Here is a 21,081-nt window from a genome sequence, read left to right on the forward strand (position 1 = left end):
AATTGGGATATTTGACATAAAGATCTGTGTTTCCAGCTTCCCCTAAACAATCTGATCTGGGCACCCTGGGTCCTCGTTCCCACTTGGCTTCACTGGGCTGGAGCTGAGCTGCAGCCACCTTCTTTAGATAGGACACATGCTCTCCTATTTGCCACAGTCCCCACTACTCCCAGCTGCCCTACACCTGGCCCATCTTGCTCATTTGCATTACCTGCCCAGCCCTCAGGGCTTCTGGGTTTGCTGCCCTGGCTTAGTGGAAAGAGGGCTGTGAACTCAGACAATCCTGAGTTCAGATCTCTGCTCTGCCTATTTGGGGGAGGGAATTTGTCACATAGCAAGTCACTTCACCTCTCTGAGCCTCAGTTACCTCATCTGTCACGTGGTAGGAAGGTGGGGGGATGAGTCCTTCCTTGGTGCCAAGTCTTATTCTAACAACTCGACACCCCCAGTGGATATGATGAGTGTCTGTGGTGTGGTGGTGCTCTGGTGCCCTGCCCACATCCTCTTCTCCTGTACCCATCCCCCGGCTCCCGTGAGGGGTGGCTGCTGCCAGCTCCCAGCTGCCCCTTCTGAGAATGGCCAGGGCCGGTCGCCTCTCCCCTTGGGATAAGCCGGAAGCCAGTAACAGAAAAAGCCTGCAGACCAGCCCCCTTGCCCTGCGTGGGAGCAACTCTGTGGAGCCGTTAACGATCAGGCTGAGACAAGACTCTCCCCCATGTCTTTGCTGAGCTCCTCCCCACCCTGTCCTGCTTGCCTCACTCCCTGTGCTCTCCCAGGAGAGAGGATCCCCCACCCGGATAAGTCAGATGCACATGAACCCTTGTCTCAGGCTCTGCTTCTACGGGACCTGGACAAAGACTTATTCCCATTTTATTGATGAGGAAATTAAGACTCAGAGAGGCAAAGTTCCTGACCCAGGCACAGACAGCCAAGAGATGTCCAAGCAGGGCTGTGAACCCAGCTCTGCCTGACTCCACCATTACTTATGCCTGCTCCCTTAGCTGCCGGCTGAGCAGGAGACGAGACTGAGGCCCAGAGGGGAGTCTGAGCTTGCCTGAGGCCGTGTGTTAGGTTGGAGGGAGGCCTGGGTGCTGTCCTGGGATGGGAGGGCCTGGGCCGAGTGGTGAGGGCCAGGCTGGCGGTGGCCCTGCGGTGTGACGGCTGCGTGGGCCTTATGGGCACCCACCCTCTCCCCACCCTGCAGAAGCCCTGGGGCAGCTGTACCCCTGGGAGTGCTTCGTCTTCTGCCTCGTCATCTTCGGCACCTTCACCAACCAGATCCACAAGTGGTCACACACGTACTTTGGGCTGCCACGCTGGGTCATCTTCCTGCAGGACTGGCACGTCATCCTGCCGCGTAAACACCATCGCATCCACCACGTCTCGCCGCACGAGACCTACTTCTGCATCACTACAGGTGCGCCTCTAGGGTGGCATGGAATGGGGCACCCCTGCTCCGGCTGCAGCTCCGACCTCAGGGTCAGGAGGGCAGAGGTCACAGTGAGAGATCATGCAGTCCTTGCCCTGCCAGAACGTTCTCTCAGAACACACATTTATCGAGCACCTACAATGTGCCAGGCACTCTTCTAGGTGCTGAGGACACAGCAATACACAAGACAGCACCACATGGACCATCCCATCCATCCAGCAGATATCTGTTGAGGACCTACTATGTGCCAAGCACTGCTCTGGGCTTAGGACACAGCACTGAACAAAACAGACCAAATCCCTGTCTTTGTGGCATTCACATTCTAATAGGGGACATTCCAGACAATAAAGAAATAAGTACTGTATCTGATGCTGCTAACTGCTGTGGAGGAAAATAAAGCAGGGGGTAGGAGAGGGAACTGGGGGCTTCACCCTTTAACTAAGGTGGTCAGGGAGGACCTCACTGAGCAGGTGACATTCGAACTGAGAGAGAAAGTCATGCAGATCTGGAGGAAGAGCCCTCCAGGCAGCAGGAAGGCCCGGTGGCAGGAACGCGCATGCCTGGTTTGTCTGAGGAGCAGCAAGGAGGCTAGTCTGGCTGGAGTGGAGGGCGTGAGGGGTAGAGTGACAGGAGAGATGACAGAGGCCGGCTGTGAGAGATGCCGTAGGGGAGACAAAGCAGGGGAAGGGGCAGAGAGCCATGGGGGGAGGAGTAGCTGTTCACATAAGGAGTCAGAAATCTGAAAAAAGTGTGGGAGGGGCCCTGCAGATAATAGGGACAGATCAGTCCAGGCAAAGGGAACAGCAAGTACAAAGGCCCGAGGCAGGAACATGTAAGGAGGCCCACATGCCATTAGGAGTTAATGGGCCGGTGCCAAAGAGGTGAGGTGAGGCAGCAGGTTTTCCAGGGCCAGCTGGGTGCCTTTCAAGGTTAAGTATATCAGGTGCTGGCAAGTCAGGCCAACCTGGGTTCAACTGTCGGCTCCTCCACGTGTCTTTAGGAGACGCACAGCCTCCCTGGAGATCGTTTTTCTCATCCACAAAATGGGGCTGCAGCCGCCTCCTTCACATACCACCTTCCCAGGGCTGGGGTGTAGATGGCAGCACGGCAGATGCAAAGGGCTTGGCACGTAATAGGTCCTCGATAAACTACAGCTACTGGTTTTTTGGTTTTTGTTTTGTTTTGTTTTGCTCTTCTGGAGGCAGAACTGAGAGCCACAAAAAATATTTTTTGCACATCCTAAAGTCACGCTCTGAGGGCAATGGAGAGGTTAGAGTTCAGGTTGTTTTGGAGATCAGCTGACTGCTCAGCCAGGCCTGGGATCGGACTTCCCCCATGCCTCAGGCTTCTCATGTGGAAAATGGGACTAATAACAGTATCTACCTCATGGTTCGGTGGGCAGCTGTAAAAATACAGGTTAAATAGGACAGACAGCAGTATTTATTGAGCACCTGCTATGTGCCAGGCACCATTCTAGGCCCTGGGATCAAAGGTGAAAGAACGTGGGGTTCTGCTGTTACGAGCTAACATTCTAGTTGGGGGTTGGGGAGAAAACCAACACAAAAGAGAATGGTTACAGGTTATCATAAAGGCTATAAAGAAATAAAAGAGGGCCGGCCCCGTGGCATAGCAGTTAAGTGCGTGCACTCCACTGCTGGGGGCCCGGGTTCAGATCCCGGGCGCGCACCAACGCACCACTTGTCAGGCCATGCTGTGGCAGCATCCCACATAAATTGGAGGAAGATGGGCATGGATGTTAGCTCAGGGCCAGTCTTCCCCGGCAAAAAAAAAGAGGAGGATTGGCATGGATGTTAGCTCAGGGCTGATCTTCCTCACCAAAAAAAAAAAAAAAAAAGGAAGAAATAAGAGGGTGATGTGACAGGCCTGGAGTGCTACTTAAGTGGTGGTCAGGGAAGGCTGCCTGGAAGAGGTGGCATTTGAGCCAAGTGATAAGAAACGCTGCCGCTGTGCCTGGCAGGTAGTAAGCGCTCAGTAAGAAAGTGAATGAGTGAGGGGATGAAGGCATGTCTGAGCAGCCCCTGAGCCCATTGGTGGGAGGCCCCCATCCCCAAATGCCTTGGTCAGTCTTTGTCCCCTGCCCTCTGCAGACTCAGCCCCAGTTGCTCCTGCCCCAGGCAGGGCCGGCTCTCTCTCTGTGTCCCCTCGACTGCTGCTCTCCCATTCACCCCATAACCCCCGCGCCATTTCCACTGCAGGCTGGCTCAACTACCCTCTGGAGAAGATGGGCTTCTGGCGACGCTTGGAGGACCTCATCCAGGGCCTGACGGGCGAGAAGCCGCGGGCAGATGACATGAAATGGGCCCAGAAGATCAAATAACTCCTCTGAGCCTGCCTCCTTGCCAACCTTCCCCAGCCCCCCAAACCGAAGCCATCTGCCAAATTCCAGCCCCCTCACGCTGGCCCCTCCAGGTGGGAGGACGCCTCCTGGGCTGGGCCCGGGCACCCCCAGCCTGCCCCTAGTGACAGAGAATACTTGAGCCACTGGTTTTTCATTTCCTCTTTTTCATTTTCTTTCCTTGGCCCCTCCCAGCCACCTGAGCTGCTCTGTCTGCCAAGCCTGACTCTGCAGAAAAAGGACCCCCGCCCTGCCAGCCTTCCCTTGGGTAGGGGGGCAGCTCAGCTGCTCCCTGCACTCCTACGGCCCCCTGCCCCGCTGGGCAGCCTGACAGCGTGGCTGGCATTGGGGCCACTGAGTCGCCTTATCTGTCCCTCCTTGTCTGCCCCCAGTGGTCTAGGAGCCCCAGGCACACCTGAGTGTCCCTGGAGAACTGCCCTGCCATGACCCTGCAAATTGACCCTGAAGGCCTGGGAGGGTGGACAGCCCTAGCCTGTCCACCCAAAGATCGCAAAGCGCAGCAAGGGTCTGAGGGCAGCCGGCCAGAAGAGGCCAGAATTTCCTGCCCAAGTCTGGAGCCCCCCTCCTCCGCCCCTCCCCCACCTGTCAGAGCTGATGTTTCTAATCAGGAGGGTGTCTTCGCAGGGTGCAGCCCCTGCAGAGTCTTGGTCATTTGGAAGGGGACACAGTCTCCCCTCTGGCCAGGGGTATGTCAGAGAAGGAAGAGTGGGGCTTTTTTGTCTCGGTTTTTTTTTTTTAAAGGTGCTTGCTTGTTTAATGTAAATAATAGAAAGCCTTAATATCTTTTCTGTAACACGGAGTAATATTTTAATGTCAGGTTTTGGATGTACATAATATATTTATAACAAAGCAGCAAGAGTCTACTTAACCTCAGCTGCCTCGTGTTTCCTGATTGTCTGGGGGAGGGGGGTGAGGAGCCTGGAGGGTGAGGCCCCACCCTATCCCATGCCCAGCTCCCCCCGCCCCCCGGGCTCAGGATGGGGGCTTTGTCACCCGAGACAGTGAATTAATCTTGGCATCTGCTCCAGACACTTTTGGAGGAGACCCACGATTGGATGAGGAATGATCTTCATGCAGCAGATCATGATGACAGAGTAATGACGGCTGATCCCTGTTCGTGATCCTTCAGCAAATGGTTATTGGCACCTGGTGTGTACCAGGCTCTGGCCTGGACATGGGCACAGCAGTGAACAAACAGACAAGGACTTACCCTGGTGGAGTTGACCTCCTGGGGAGAGAGACAATAAACAAAAATAAATGCACATGGACATTCAGATGGTGATTTGTAAAGAAAATCAAACAGCATGGAACCACACTGGAAAAGTGGGGCCACTTTGGCAGGGTGGTCATCAGGGAGGGCCTCTCTGACGAGGTGACAATCAAGCTGAGACCTGGAGGAGGAGATGGAGCTAGTTGGGGAAGGAACTGGGGGAAGAGGCCTCCTGACTGGACAGCAAGTGCAAAGGCCCTGAGGCAGGAACAAGCTTGGGGTTTTTAAGAGACAGTGTGGCTGGACTAGAGCGAGCAAGGGGAAAGTGGAAGATGAGGCTGGAAAAATAGGACTTGTTATATGTAGCCTCACAGGCTGAGGTGAGTGGAGAGACACTGGACATTTTAGACAAATGAGCATCTTGTTCATTTATTCATTGAACAAATAATTATAAGGCACTTCCCAGTGTCAGGCACTGGGATTCAGTAGTGAACACTACAGACTTTGCAGTCAATATCTAGTCTGGGCTAGAGAGTTTCCACAGTATTAGCCATGAAAAGGAAAGAAAAAGCCTGTTGGGGACAGAGAAATAGTAAAAGACTCTTTAGAGTAGTCACAGATACAGCATTTTTTAAAAATGTGACCCATAACCTCATTTTCCTTATAGTCTGCCTACCACTAGACTAGATTTGTAACTGAGGGCACCACAAAAGGAAGGAGTATTAGAATTCATCAACTCCTAAGTGACAGGAAACTATAACTTGAGCAAAAATTAATAGCTAAAATAATTTTATTAGCTCATATAACTGCCAAGTTCAGAGGTGGTTCTGACTTAAGGTTTTGCAGGACCCAGGGGCTCACGTGATTCATCAGAACTTTGTCTCTTTGTCTAGCTCTGTTTTTCTGAGTGGAGACTTGACATTGGACCAGCTCAGCAATCTTAGTGGGAAAAAATCTCCCTCCCCAATAGTTGCAGCAAAAGCCCCAGGGCAGGCTCTCATTTGTTGGATTGGGTCATGTGCCCACCCCCGAACCAATCACCTTGGGGGGAGGGGGCGGGGTGGTGGTGAAGTGTTCTGATTGGCCAGGGCTGAAACATGTCCGCCTGGAGAGGCAGGGGTGGGATCAACACTTCCCAGGCCACAAGATGAGAGGAAGGAGGAATGGTTCCCAAAAGAAAAATGAACGTGCTATCAAAAGAAGTCTACAGTGGATGGGGCAGATAGCCAAACTCTTCCAAGGAGCCAGACAAGCAGCCTTGCGGCTGCAGGGGTTGGTTCCTGTTTCCAGGTTCTACCAACCTGTGTCAGTTCCCTGGGAGCCAGCAAAAAACAGCCTGAGTCCAGAGAGGTGACATGACTTGCCCAAGATCCCACAGCTAGTAAGGAAGAGCCAGGCCTCACACTCAGACCTTCTCACTGCTCCTGAATCCCAGGGGCTGGAAAAGTACTTTTCAAAACCAGAAGGAAGTATGTTTTTCGTCAGGTCTGGGAGTTTTGGGGTCATTTGTGAGATGGAGGTGTTGCAAACAAGTGCTTAGGAGGGCCGGGCAGGGGGAAATGCTGCCTAATACCTACTGAACGCTTACCTCGTGCCCGACTGCGGAGAGCTCCCTGCAGCTCTGAGAAGTGAATACACTTGGCCCCATTTGCGGATGGGGAAACTGAGGCACAGAGGTCCTGTAACCCGCCCAAGGGCACACAATTGGTAGGTGGCAGGGCTGGAATCTGAGCCCTGATCTGACCCAGAGCCCACGCACTTGCACACCCGCCCGCCTGCAGCCCCGCTGGAGGGAGCTGAGGAGGCGGGCGGTGAGGGAGAGATGCGTCCCCTATGAGAACACAGCAACACAGCAGGAAGAGGAGCAGCTGACGCCCGAGGACCGGGATGCCCTGGAGACATCGGCCCCAAACGGCAGCTGCTACTCACATCAGCCCATTAAAGAGGAGCCAGAAATCCAGATTTTTAAAATGTTAGCTCCGTTTTTTAAACATACTGTGAGCAAAATAAAACAGGTGTATGGGCCGACTTCTGCCCACGACTCCCCAGCTGGTGCAGGGACGGCCCGGTTTTAGGTGGATGTGTGCTGCTATCTGGTGGTGGAGCGGGGCAGGTGGCAGTGCAAGGCAAGGAGACGGATTTCCAGCCCGACTGGGAAGGTCATGCATGCCCCTCTGTGCTGTCTTCTCCTGAGACAGGGTCTGGGCAGGGCGCCTGCCCCCAGCTCTAACCCCACGCCCTTCTGATGAATCTAAAAATTTCAAGCTACCCTTTTAAACACTATTTTGTAATGGGTAACGCATGCATAAAGCAAAGAATGAGAACCAAACAATAGAAAAGCGTTTAGAGCAGAGGTCAGCTGTCCACGGCCAGTGGGCCAAATCCGGGCCAGCTGTGTTTCTATGGCCCCAGGAGCACTGTTTTTTAATGGCTGGTGGAAAAAAAATATTTCCTAACACGTGAAATTCAAATTTCAGTGTCCGTCATAAAGTTTTTTTGGCACACCGCCACACCCATTATTTGCATCTTGTCTACGGCTGCTTTTTCAATACAGCAGCAGAGTCAAGAGACCAGTGGCCTAAAGCCTAAAATATTTACTATCTGGCCCCTTACAGAAAAAAACTTACCAACTCTTGGTGAAAAGTGAAAAGTAAATTGCTCCCCACTCATGTTACCCCAAGCCCTCAGTTCTCCTTCCCAGAGGCCATCATTTTGACAAGACCCTTGCATGTCCCTTATGAGGGCATAGAGGCCTGTTTGTCCCTTTTCTTTTTTTTTTTTTTTGAGAGGAAGATTCACCCTGAGCTAACATCTGTGCCAGTCTTCCTCTGTTTTATATATGGGATGCCGCCACAGCATGGCTGACAAGTGGTGTAGGTCTGCACCTGGGATCCGAACCTGCAAACCCCAGGCCGCCGAAGCAGAGCGTGCCAAACTTAACCACTAGGCCACAGGGCCGGCCCTGTCCCCTCTTTTCATACAATAGCTGGAGTATACAAACACAGCTGTACACCTTGCCTTTTTTCACTTAATATATTTGGAGACAGTGTTATCTCAATGCTTCCTTATTCTTTTTTACAGCTGTGTAGCATTCCAGCTTCAGGATGGCCCCTCATTTTTAACTCGGCTCTCACTGGATGTTGAGGTCGCTTCCAGTCTTGGGTAATACAAACTGATGTCATGTGCATCGGGGAACTTAAGTCCTTGCTCACTGGGGCCAGCAGACCTGAGGGGTCAATTCCTGGGAATCGAGTTGCTGGGTCAAGGGTGTGTGTGTGGTACATTTTGATAGCTCAGGCCAAACTGCCTTCCCCGGAGGCTGGGCCCATTTAAACTCGCACAGCTTTTGAAAGTACCTGTTTCCCCACAACCCTGCCAACCCGGCGTGTTATCGAGTGTTTTGTTCTTTGCCCATCTGATAGGTGGTTTTAATTTGCATTTCTCTTACTGTATTTCATTGAATCTAAGATGTCATTGATTGTAAGAGCATCCTGATTTCAGAGATGTTTGAATATAAAAATTTGCATCTTAGAATCATTGAAATACAATCTGTTGAGTGAGATTGGCTATCTTACCCCATTTCCTACCACAATTCCTTACTCTGTGCATGTCCTTGTCCTATTTTTTGGGGGGAGGCAGGGTAGTAGTGTTAGGAACTTGAGATTCAAATCCCAGCTCTGCCACTTACAAGCTTGTGACTTTGAGCAGGTTCTTAACCTTTTTGTAACTCAGTTTCCTCATCTGTAAGATGTATAATAATGGTAACTATCTCATAGGGTAGTTGTGAAGATTAAAGGAATTAATATATGCAAAACACCATGTTTCTGGAACATACTAAATACTCCATAAATGTCTGCTATGATTATCATCTTTCTTTTAGATTATCTTTTTTTTTTTAATGAATTGCAAGGGCTCTTTATAAATTAAGGAAACTCATCCTTTTGATCCTCCCACCCCCACCCCAGATCCCTGGTGTTTATTCTTTTCTCTCTGACCGCAAATGTAACAGATGATACAAAATTCAGACATTATGGAAATAAATTGTATAGGAAGAAGCCAATGGAAACAACCCAGGTGTCCCTCAAGAGAGGAGTAGGTGAGCCGTACCATGACCCCCTGCCCACCCATTCCCATCCCTTTTTGGTTATATATTTTAGCAACTACATCAAATATTAAATAAAATATCTTAATGCAATGCTTCAGACACACCCCATGGGGACATAATTCCATGTATGTGCCATGAAACACCACTAGCAAATGTGTCACACACCCCGTCAAACAGAGACCCCTCCCCAGAGAGTCTACTCTCTGTCTTCTGGGCGCACCTGACTCTTCCTGTTAACAGTTTGTCAGCTTTACTTCTGTAGTTTGTATTATAAAAGCTATAGCATGAGGTTGGGGTTTTTCCTAACCATAAATTGGAAATATAAACAAAATTATATAATGTTACCCACAACCTTGCCAGTCAAAGTGTGGTCTGTGGATCAGCATTGGCATTCCCTAGGAGCTTGTCAGGAATGCAGAATCTCAGCACCCCCACTGCCATGGAATCCGAATCTGCTTTTTAACAAGATTCCTAATGATCTGTGTGCACATAAGCGTTTGAGAAGTATTGCTCTAAAAAAGAATATCGTGAGTTTTGTAAAGTATATTGCATTTTTTACATTTTGAATATACCTTTTCAAACCATTCGTGCCTTTCACATCTCAGAGATTCCAAAACGGTCTGGATGTTTTCCCACCTTGTTGAGGACAGTGTTTTTGAATGAATGCTGTGGAACCGTCCACGTCTGTATGTCTCTTGACTGGAGCACTGTGCTAGCTCCCTGTATCTGTTAGGTTTTGGCTATAGATAACAAACCTTTGGCTGTAGATAACAAAAACTTACCTTTAAAAGCAGCTTACGCAATAAAGACACTTATTATCTCACGTCTTAAGAAGCCCATAGGGAGGCAGCTGTGGGATTCGTTCAGGAGCTCAACTACATCATCCAGATCCTTGCTCTTGCCATCTTTCTCTGCTGGCATCTTCCGTGTGTTGGCTTTTTGGCCTCAGGCTTGTGCCTCCTGATCTCATTAGCATTGCCACAGCCCCAACCATCACAACCTCATATTATAGGAAGGAGGAAAGGGGACAAAAAAAGGTTTTCTCCTCAGTTATTACCGGGGGTGGGGGGGGGAGGGGGGGGAGGGGAAGGGGGGCACGACAGTACTTTCCAATCGTGCCCCCTCCCCAACTCATTGGCCAGAAAGAAGTAGGTCACAGGCACAGCACTGGACCAATCACTGGCAAAAGAAAATGGCAGCGCCTGTGACTGGCTGGGATTGACACCTGGAAACTGGGCCTCTGGCTTTCTGAACAAAACCAGGCTTCTGTGAGCACGGAAAGCCCTGGTGACTGGACTGGAGGTCAACAGTGTCCAACACACCTCTCCTCTGGACTCGCCACCTCCAGTCCTGCGCCGCCCAAAGGGTTCGCACTTTGTAAAAATACCAACCCGCTCACATTTAGCTTAAACCTCCCAGGCCCTACTTCTCTCACCACAAAGGAAACAGCAGGTGCCCCAGCGTTGAGAGCTCTGCCAAACCTGACTCTACTCCTTCCTTGTTAGGTGACCCTCCTCCGCGCCTCAGTTTCCTCGTCTGACAAATGGAGATGATAATAGCTACTTTGCACGAGTCACTGAGGATTAAATAATAATAATAACAGCTAATACTTACATAGCACTCGCTCTGTCCCAAGCCCTTTTCTAAATTCTTTAGTTCCATTACCCTTGTTAATCTTCCCAACAATCCGATAAAACAAGACTCTTATCTGCTTCAGCTGAAGCCATCAGCCCAAGCGCAGAGCTGGGACGGGTCGCAAGCGCCGGAGAAACCCCGCTCCGGGAACCGGCTGTGACCTCCGGGGAGGGGGCGGAGCCTCTCCGAGAAAGCGCGAGCGCGGGGAGGACTACAACTCCCAGCAGGCTCCGCGACGCCGCTGGCCTATAATAAGCAGCATGCCCCGGGCGGTCCCGCTGAAACTATTTCTCCTGCTAGGGGCTATGCACGGGACTTCGCTTTGTCTATTTTGCTTGCCAGAAATTGCCTAGGAGAACCAAGGAATCTATGCGAGTAAACATTTATTAGCATCATGGATAAGAGGCTTGTGTTTTAATGCTCACTCCCTCACCTGTTAGCTCTGAGTCTCATCTCTGAAATGGGGCTATTCCTAGGAGTTGCCGCATCGAGTTGTGATGACTGCTTGGTAAATGTCTGCTCTTCCAGGGTCCCCTCCTTCCTCTGTGCCAAAGGGTTTTATCAAAGCATTTTATCTCCATGGCAACCCTACGAGGTTGATACTGTCATCCCCTTTTTCAGAAGGGGAAACTGATGCCAGCAGAGGTTCGATCCTTGAAGTCATACAGCAAAGTAAGTGGTGAACGAGGACTCGAACCTAGAAAATTTCACTCCAGAGGTGAGTCCACCTTAGGACCCCAAATGCTTCCCACTTGCTACCTCACGCTTTATAGTGACCTAAAGTCCAGGGCAAATATTTTCTGTGTTCTTCAAGGTAAACTTGAATCACGTGATATGTGGAATAATGTCACGATCATTGCCCGGTGCCAGTGCTGGAAGGAGACCCACGTGACACTGAGAGTCAGTTACAGCTGAATTTTACCTGGTTGGAGAAACGGAAAGCTTCCCTGAGGGGGTGATGCTGGATCTGAGAACTGAAGAGTGGGAACAGCACAGGCAAAGGCCCTGAGGAGGGAGAGGACATGTGTTCTAGAGGCCTTGACAAGGGCCAGTGCAGCTGGAGAGGCACAGCGAGTCTCAGAGGTGCAGGCAGTGCCAGGGAGGGGGAAAGTGAAGTGCACCCAGTGTGGAAATTGGAGGGAGGCACTCACTCGCAGGCTGGGGACCCAAGAGTGGAAGCCTTCTTAAATTTGGCACCCTAGACACCGCAATGGCCCCATCCTAGTCCTGGCCCTAAGTGCAGGGACTTGTGGGTAGAGTGTTCATCCCTCCTGGTTTGCCCTGGAGAGTCCAGGTTTCTGCATGTTGTCCTGGCAAGATTATACTAGGTCCCCTTTCAATCTGATGATTGTCCTTGTTGGATGATAATTCTATGGCCACTTAACTTGTATAGTCTGTATTTTATCCCAAGGGATTGGGGAGCCACTGAAAATTTTAGCTGAAGAGTGTTTTGAGCAGATGCTGGCTGCCATATGGAGAATGAACCATGGGGCTAAGAATGAAGGCTGCTGGGGTCATCCAAGTGGGAGACCGGGACAGCCTACTGTAAGTGGGAGAAGTGGATAGACTCGAGAAATGCTTAGGAGGCACTGCTGTCAGAACAAAGTGATGAATTGGATGTGCTGGGTGAGGGCTTCTGGCTTCCTTGTTCCTCTGTACTGAAAGTCCTGGTCCTTCCTCTGCCAGTGTCTAGCTGTGTGACCTTGAAGCAGTCCCTTCACCTGTCTCAAACTGTTCCCACATCCCTCTAAGAGGTTCTCAGACCATTTATGATAAAGGAGCCGTCACTTCTTGGATTTAACATTTATTGGCAAATATATGTCCCCAGGGCCTTTGCACATGCTGTTCTCTCTACTTCTTTCTCATCATTCAGGTCTCCTTTGAAATGTGACCACCTTAGGAGGCCCTGCCTGACCACCCTCTGCTGCCCCTTCTCTGGTTTACTCTGTATCATATCATAGTTATGTTCTTTCCTATTTATTTGGTTACTTGCTCTCTGTCTCCAACTAGAATGTAAGCCCATAAGAGCAGGGACTTGCTTTACAGTGCCTGGCACATAATAGGTGCCTAGTAAATATTTGTTCGGATGAAAAAAGGGATTGATGCGTGAATGAGTGAATGCTTTCCCTGCCACCTTAATGCCCGCAAATCATTTAGCTGCCCCGCTACAAGCCTCCTCTGGCCCGGGAGCATCGACTCTGGAAGCAAGACGATCTGGCCTGGGTTCAAATTCTGACTCAGCCAATTAACAGCTGAGTTTAGATAAATCGCTTAACCCCTCTCAGCTTCACTTTTCACATTAATCCCGACCTGGTAGAGATGTTGTGAGGATCCAACTAGACAGGAACATGCCCGAAGCAAAACAGGCGCTTTTTTAAAGCTTTCTTTTCTTCTTTTTCTTTCACAATCGCGCCCTCCCAAGTCTCATCACTCCCTTCTCACCAAGCACCTCAACACCTCCCTCGCACCCGAGCCCGGAAGGACTTGAAGGTTGCTGGGCCCTCGCGTACGCAAATATTTTTTCTCTTTAAAAGGACAGAAAAAAAACCTTCCCGGCAACCGGTCGCGCGGTCCGCGAGCGGCGGCGACTGCGCGTGCGCGCGCGCCTGCGCAGAGGGGCTCGGGGACGGGCGGGGGGTGAAGAAGGGGCCGGCCTTCGAGCGACAGCGACGCAAGATGGCAGCCACCACGGGCTCGGGTGAGCGAGAGCGCCGGGGCCGGCCAGCCGAGGGGGCGCGGGCTCGGGCCGGGGGCCGGGGACCCGCAAAGGCTCCTGCAGCGGGGCCGGGGCCTCCGCGCCGCCTCTGTCCGCTGGGCTCCGCGGCGGCGACCCGGGCGGCCTGAGAGGGGAGGAGGAGCAGGCGGTGGCCGGAAGCACGGGCGGGGGCCGGAGGGGCCTGTGGGCGGCGCGGCGAGGCCCTGAGGCTCCCCGGGGCGGCGTGAGGGCCCCGCGGCGCTGCTGGGCGGCCGGAACGGGCGAGGGGCGAGCCCAGAGTTCCTGCTGAGGAGCCCGGGGCGGGCGGTTCTTTGGGGGAGGTCGAGGGGTTCCCTAGAGGATGAGAAGGCGCCCCAGAGCGAATGGAAGTCCTCTCCTGGGTTCTGGGGGTCCGGTGAGGGGAGAGCCCTGGGATGTCCGTGTAGGGGGGACTTCAGAGAAGCCCCTCGGGATGGATGGGAGGAGGAAGCGGGATCCTGAGGGGTGACTGAGAGGGTCCCCCATTAGTGAAGGGGACAGATGCAGCGTTAGTTTTGTGGTGGGCTTAGCTGAGGGTGTCTCTATGTTGATGAGAACGGGGGAGTCTTGGAGTGGCTGCTTTTGGGAGGATTAAGGGCATCTCCATGGGGTAAGTGGGAAGGGGAAAAGGATCTCTCAGATTCCAGAGGAATCTGGTTGGAGCGGCCCATAGTGAAATGACCCCATCGTTACTGGGCCCCTGTTTGAGGAGACGGATGTTCGGTTTTAGGAGGCGAGCTCTGAGTGGGGCACTTGGCGGAAGCTTGTGATATTGGGTGAAGAACAGGTGAATTGGGAGCCTTCGAGGTGTCTGTTGGGCAGTCCCGTGCAGTGGGTGAGAGTGGGAAAAGGTCAGGTTTCAGAGATGTTTCTTTTAGAGAAGAAAAATCTTCTCTGTTGGGTGCAAGAAGCGTAGCTTAAAAGTGTCTGTTTCATGGAGCCCATCTCTCCCCTCCACTCCTTTGGATATTGGTGACAGATATGTGGGTTTAGCTCAGAAGTTCCCCATCGGCTGGATGGGCATGGGGAGAGGAACAAATGAAATGGGAACTTTTGGGTGACTTCTTGGGGAAGGAAGCCTGAGCAAACCCCCATCTCTCCAGGACGGGAGTGAGGGGGCTGCACTTGGGGGAGAGGGAGTTCTTCCTGTCCCTAGTAGGTTGGGGGAAGCAGCATTTATTCCCTGCTCTCGTCCGGCTCCTAAGATGGGCCAGAGGATCAGATCCCGAAGGGTCTGTTTCAGAGTTAACATTGTGCATCTGAGCATCAGGATGGATTCAGGTGGCCTTCTTGAGGAGTCAGAGTGAGGATTGGCTGGGGAAGGTCCCAGAAGGGCTGATGAGGCAAGAGATTCTGGAAGTGCAAGATTTGGGGGAGGAGGAGCGTTCCCCTTTTGGTGAGGAGGCTGTACCCTGAGGTGCCTGGCAATGAAGCTGGCCAAGGAGGATGGGGTGGTGATGGGTGGCCTCTGATGGAGGAGGCAAACGGACACCAGGTGGGTACCTAAATCCTCCAGCTGTTTAAGGCCGTAGCAGCAGCACTGTTTTTTTTTTTAATTTTTCCCCCAAAGCCCCAGTAGATAGTTGTACATCATAGCCGCACATCCTTCTAGTTGCTGTATGTGGGACGCGGCCTCAGCATGGCCGGAGAAGCAGTGCGTCGGTGCGCGCCCGGGATCCGGGCCTGGCCCGCCAGCAGCAGAGCGCACGCACTTAACCGCTAAGCCACAGGGCCGGCCCAGCAGCACTGTTAGGAGAGGTTGGTGACCTAAAGCGAACAGGGTGAGGGGAGTCCATCTTTCCAGGATGTTGCTCCTCTCGAGTCCGGAGGAGCCGTCCTTCTGTGATTGTTAGGGTGGGAATAGAAGGAATTGGATGTAGCAGATCTGACTGAAATGGCCTAGCACGGGCTGTCTTTCACACTTAGAGCAGTGAGGTCTTCCTGGAGGATAGAGGAAGCCACACATCCTTTTCCTAGATTTTGGTTTCAGTTGGAACAGTGCTGAGTCAATTCATTTACCAAGATACTGCCAGAGACGCTCTCAGAAGAGAGGCTGAGTCAGGCCAGGCTGCTGTGGGAAACTTCTCAGCAGAATAACACCCCCGCCAGGTTGCTGTGAACTGGAGGTACAGTGTGTCCAAAGCAGCCAGCGTCATGGTGGTATTGCGGCCCAGCCCTGCTGGCGGTCACTTGAGACTGGCTACCTACAATCCAGTTTAACAGCTACTTAATTCTAACTGCTTGAGGCCCTGCCGATTGAAGAGCGCTTCGTAAATGCTCTGGTGGTCAGAGAAAACATCATCAGCTGCTGGCTAGTGGAGTACAAGAGCCCTGGGCATGGTTTAGGTGATGTGGAGCAGGCTTTGAGGTGCCGCAATATGGGCTTCCCAAAACTCCTTGTCTGTTTATTCAGTAACTATTTATTGAGGGGCTGCTGTGTCCTGTTGTGAGTAGTGAGGAAGATGGACATAGCCTCTGTCCTTGAGGAGCTTCTGTTCTAGTCAAGGAGAAGGCCATTAAAGAAGTAAAGAGTTAAGACAATTTCAGATAGCAGTAAATGCTATGAAGGAAATCGTGTGATGTGATAAAGGGTGTCTGGAGAGGTGGTCAGGGAAGGCTTCTCTGAGAGGAGGCATTTGAATGGAGACAGATGATGGGAGGACCCGACCCTACAGCGTGTATCACAGGCAGGGGAGGGGGAGACAGTGAGTGCAAAGGCACTGTGGCAGGACCAAGCGGGCACGTTGAAAGAACAAAATAAAAGCCTTAGTGCCCAGGGAGGCTCGTTCAGGAGATGAGTTGGAGGGATGTGGCTTTGGATGTTATTCAGTGTGAAGGGAAGCCGTTGAACAAGTACCAGTATGAAGTAGGCATTTACTAAACACTTGCCGAGTGAATGAATGAGAGTCTTAGAAAGAGGGGGATGACAAGATCTGACCTGTGTCCCTAGGCGGTGAAAGGAGTGCAGAGTGCTAAGAGTGGAAGCAGAAAGGTCTAATTGGGTTAAACTAAAATGAGTGTACAGGCCTCTCTGCTTTCTAGCTCTGAGAGTCTTTCAGGTGTGGTGCAGGGCCCTGAGGCCTTCGTTAGTCAGGTTTAGAACCAGCCTCTTGATTAATCTGTGCCCCTGGTTGCCAGGAAACAGCTGTGAAGTCTTTGAGTTCCTGTAAGGGCTGAACTTAGTTTTTTATGGTCATGCTTTCAACACTTGACTACAACACCCTCCCACCTCCCTTGGTTCTGCAATGTGTGATTTCTGCATAGATCCTAAAGGGTGGGACTGTGAAAAGCCTACTAATCCCTCAGGATGCCCGGGCTGTGACAGGTGACGTCCTCTTGCCTTGGCCTATTGGAGGACCTCAAGCAGTGGTCCTTAGCTGCCAGGTCCTTCCTCTCACCCAGCATCCAAAGGCTTCTCTGACAGTTAACCGGAAACCAAGTGCCAGAAGGGGAAGCCCTGGCTGGGCATGATTTTAAATTTGTATACATTGGCGTGGTCTCTTACATGCACTCAACTTATGAAAATTTAACCACATGGGCAGTGGAGGTTAAGTAGTCTTCCATTCCATTCATGGCTGTTCCCCTGAGAGCTGGAGATGGGAAATGAGAACTTGTAGTCTCTTTGGTCTCATTCCGTGTCTCACAGTGTGAGCATCTTGTGCTGGTTGTAGCTAAGTGCCTTTTGTAGAACATGGGCCGTGCGTTCAAGAGAGCTGCTTCATACAGTGCTCAGCTGAAGGAACAATCATCTGCTCCAGTGATGGACAGGGAAACACTGTTGGGCCAGTACTATTGCCCTCCCTAGGGATTCCCAAGGTTAATTGTGATGATCTTGACGTTCCCCTTCACAGTAACTTCACCACCACCCTTTTTCCCCATCACGTTCTCTTCTCCCTCCCTCTTGCTCTCACCTGAAGTGTAGCTCTACGTAATTTGATAGAAGTGGAGTACAAACTGTAAAGTCAGGAATCCTCTATTTAATTCTGAAAGGCCGCAGTGAAGTACAGAGCAGCACATTTGGTGAAGTAAATATTTTAATTCTTTTATATTATGTGTAGTGCCCTAGAGTTTTCCAAGTACTTTGACTTACCGTCCAAACTCTCCACAACCTGGCGAGCTGAGCAGGGGAAGTGCTGGCCCCACAGTATTACTGAGGGAGATTGGTGGCTGAGGACTGGTGACACTCAGACTAGAGCCCAGGGGTTTTGACTCCAGTTCCCTCCTCAACCTGCTCCAGTACCTTAGGAAGGAAATGGAAAGGCCTGGATTTTGGCATATGCTCTTCCTGGGTCTTAGAGTGTTTGATCTTGGTGAGGGAAAGGACTTCAATGAGAAACATCTGCCACCTGTAGCAGGAACCCTTTGTATAGCATCCCTGGCCGCTGTTGATCCCATTCTGAGTAATGTGCTGTGCAGTGAGAGTGAAGTCCATTTTTAAGGCAGCTCTCCCTTATACCCTGTACTCACTAACTCACACTCAGTGGGCTTAGGGCCCCCTCATGTCCTGTGCAAAGTCGGTCCTTGTCTTCATTTACATGCAAGCCCTTCAGACTTCTTTTTAAGCTACGCTTCTAGGGCTCACTGTGTGCTAGACGCTGTGTTAAACACATTATCTCATTTCTCACAGCAACCCTTTGAAGCAGGTATCTCTTGTGAAGGTGAGGAAACTGAGGCCTGGAAAGGAAAAATGTCTTGCCTGAGGCTCAGAGCCAGGGACTTGCAGAGCCAGGACACAGAAGCAGGACAGTTCTGCTCCAGGACGCACGCCCTTGGCCATGTTTTCATTCTTCCAGCCCCGGTTGCCTGTTCTCCAGCTAGGCGTCTCAAGTTCCTTCAGTCATTGGCAGGTCTGTTGACATTTCTGCCTTGGCTGATTAGTTCTTTCATGGGTAGATAGTAATGACTGTCAAGTGGGATTCTTTCCTCCTCCTCACATTCACCCTATCACAGTCCAGTAGGTGTAACCCCAGAACAGATGCCAAATCCCCCTTCTCTCCATCGCCATGATTGTCAGTCTTGTTCACCCAGAACCACCTTTCTCATGCTTAGAAGACTGCGAAAGCCTCCTGCCTCCAGCCTTGCCCTTTCCTAGTCCATTCTCCATAGAGGAGGCAGAATGGTCTTTACAGACATAAACCAGAAACTGCAGCTCCCCTGCACAGAGCCCTTCCCACTGCACCTGGAATAAAATAGATTTCTTTTCCATGGCCCATGAGGCCCTCTGTGGTCTTGGCCTTGCTGGCCCCTGACCTCCTGGAATATCACACACACCTCTGCTCTTGCTCGTCCCCTTTCAGGGATGCTCTGCCCCCAGATCTTCACGGGACTGACTGCCTCTCGTTCTTCAGGTCTCAGCTCTCCAGAGAGGACCGCCACATTTAGTATGGTCTTCTCAGTCCTTAGCACATCTCTGTTCTGTTCTCTCCCAAAGCACTTAACCTTATCTGAAGTTCTCCTGGTTTCTTGCATATTTTCTATGCCTTTCCACTAGGGCACGATTCTGTCTTGTTCTCTGCTAAGTCCCTAGTACCCAGCATAGTCCCTGACATATAGTGGGTGCCTAATAAATATTAAATGTTGCAATGAATTAATCCAGGATCTCACCTTGATATAGGCAGATAGATAAATTTGACATATTTGGAGAAACAATGTATCTGATAGGGCAGAAGCAAAACTGGCTGTTCACCTTTCAAAAAGGAAAGCTGTTGTCCTGATCAGTTGTTATTTATAGAGGGCTGTTAGCATAGAATTAACTCTGTCCTCTCCTTCGCTAACTGTCCTGACACGCTTCCCACATCCTGTTCTTTGTCTCCACCTCTGTCACAGAAAATCTCATCTTTGACCTTGGTCACCCCAGTGGAGAGAAACACAGGGTCTTGCATTTTGTCTCCAGCTGTTTGTTGTCACATTGTCTGGACTATAAAGAATGATAGATTGCCACTGTTTCTTCCCCTAGATCAGTGGTTCTCAAACTGGTGTGCATCAGAAACACCTGGAGGGCTTGTTAGCTTGCTGGGCCCCACCCTCAGAGTTTCAGATTCAGTAGTTCTGTGGTATAGTGTAGTGTTCGGGGGTGTAGCTGGAGAATTTACATTTCTAGCAGTTCCCAGGTGATATGTAGGCTGCAGGTCTGGGGACCATAGAGAACCATTGCTATAGAGAAGGAGAGAAAAAATATGCTCCCCTGGGCAGGCACTAACTAGGCAGCCAGACTGCACTTGCCAGTTGCTCTGGAATAAAAGTTCCCTGCCCCTGACTGTATATCCACTTTGCAGGAACGTTGAATCCAGGTGCATCACCTTCCAGACCTCCTTATTTTCTGAAATAGGAGCAGCACCAGGCTCCTAGCTCAGCTCACTGCTTTCCCTGAATGGGCAGCCAAACCAGTTTTAACTAGCAGCTTTCTGTTCAGGAGCAACCTGTGAGGCTTTGCCATTTTAAATCAAGACCCAGGCCAGACCAGGGTTTCCTGAGATTGGCATGCTGCAATAGGTGCTGCTTTGTGACCAGGATTTTCCCAAAAGATGTTTTAAAGGGCTTCAGAATCCTTTTGTTACCACAAATATTTTAATATGTTGCTGTGTTTCAAATTACTGCATTAAATGCTTTACTATGACATGGTACAAAACCCTATCAAATATTTATGCCTTTTCAACCTGGTTGTCATATTTTCTTTGTAATATCCTGCAGCTGCTGACTTTTCAGTTTATATTTAGCCAAGAGAATAACGGGCTGACTTTTGATACTGATACAGATCCAGGAAAAATCCTTCTGGAAAGAATTCTGGAGTAACAGGAGCAGATGTCTTCTTTTAAAAACTCTTGGATTACTGTGATATTTTAGCACCTTGGTGAAGTTATCTTACCATTTTCATAGGTAACTTCTCAGTAGTTACAGTCTATTAAGATTAATCAGGGTCCATTTTTACATGGTGTATATTGTCATTTGAAACTGCCTTTTAGGGGTCAGAGTCACACAGAAATTTTAGGACTCGTAAGATTTAGGTTGATTCAATGGATTAAAGTGCCATAGGAATAAAACATATGTTAGAGAGTATTCTTGAATTTTTCTGATCTGTTATGCTTCTATTTTGGGGCATATATGGATTTAATTTTTTAATATATTCACTGAAATCTTATGTTTAAATTAATATGCCATGATTTTGAGTTTATACTCTCCGTTTGGGATGGGATGAAGTGCTCACTTAGGACTGATACACTCACGAGGTCTATAAGATATCCGAACTTCACCAGTATTTGGATTTATGTCCCTGGAGTAGCCCCTGAAGTTCTAGAACTAGGATGTGGTCAGGCCATTTGGAGTTAAATGCTCTTGCTTTGTAGAAAATATTGATGTATTAACTTTATGTGCAGTTTCTAAATGATTTGAAATATCAGTAACATGCTTTCATATGTATTTTATGAAACAAAGTTCATTTTGTAGTGAAGAGTCTTTGGCTCATGTGGTTTGGGTGAAAAACCAGTTTTCCCTCATTTAAAAAAAAAAAACTTGCCTTAAAAGTCTTGATCACACTTCATTAAAAAATAACGAAATTTTAATTATCTCAAAATAAAAAACCTTAGGTATCTCA

General features: G+C 50.2%; 1 protein-coding gene across 1 annotated transcript in view; it reads left to right on the forward strand.

Moving 5' to 3' along the window:
* LOC131418778 (plasmanylethanolamine desaturase 1-like) overlaps positions 1–21,081 on the forward strand; it is a 65,758-nt gene that overhangs the window by 18,982 nt on the left and 25,695 nt on the right. Inside the window, exon 5 of the mRNA XM_058563410.1 lies at positions 1,205–1,417. Coding sequence (XP_058419393.1) covers positions 1,205–1,417 — 213 coding nt within the window. The remainder of the gene's footprint in view (positions 1–1,204; positions 1,418–21,081) is intronic.

This window comes from Diceros bicornis, chromosome 19, assembly GCF_020826845.1.
Source record: "Diceros bicornis minor isolate mBicDic1 chromosome 19, mDicBic1.mat.cur, whole genome shotgun sequence".
Classification (NCBI taxonomy): domain Eukaryota; kingdom Metazoa; phylum Chordata; class Mammalia; order Perissodactyla; family Rhinocerotidae; genus Diceros; species Diceros bicornis.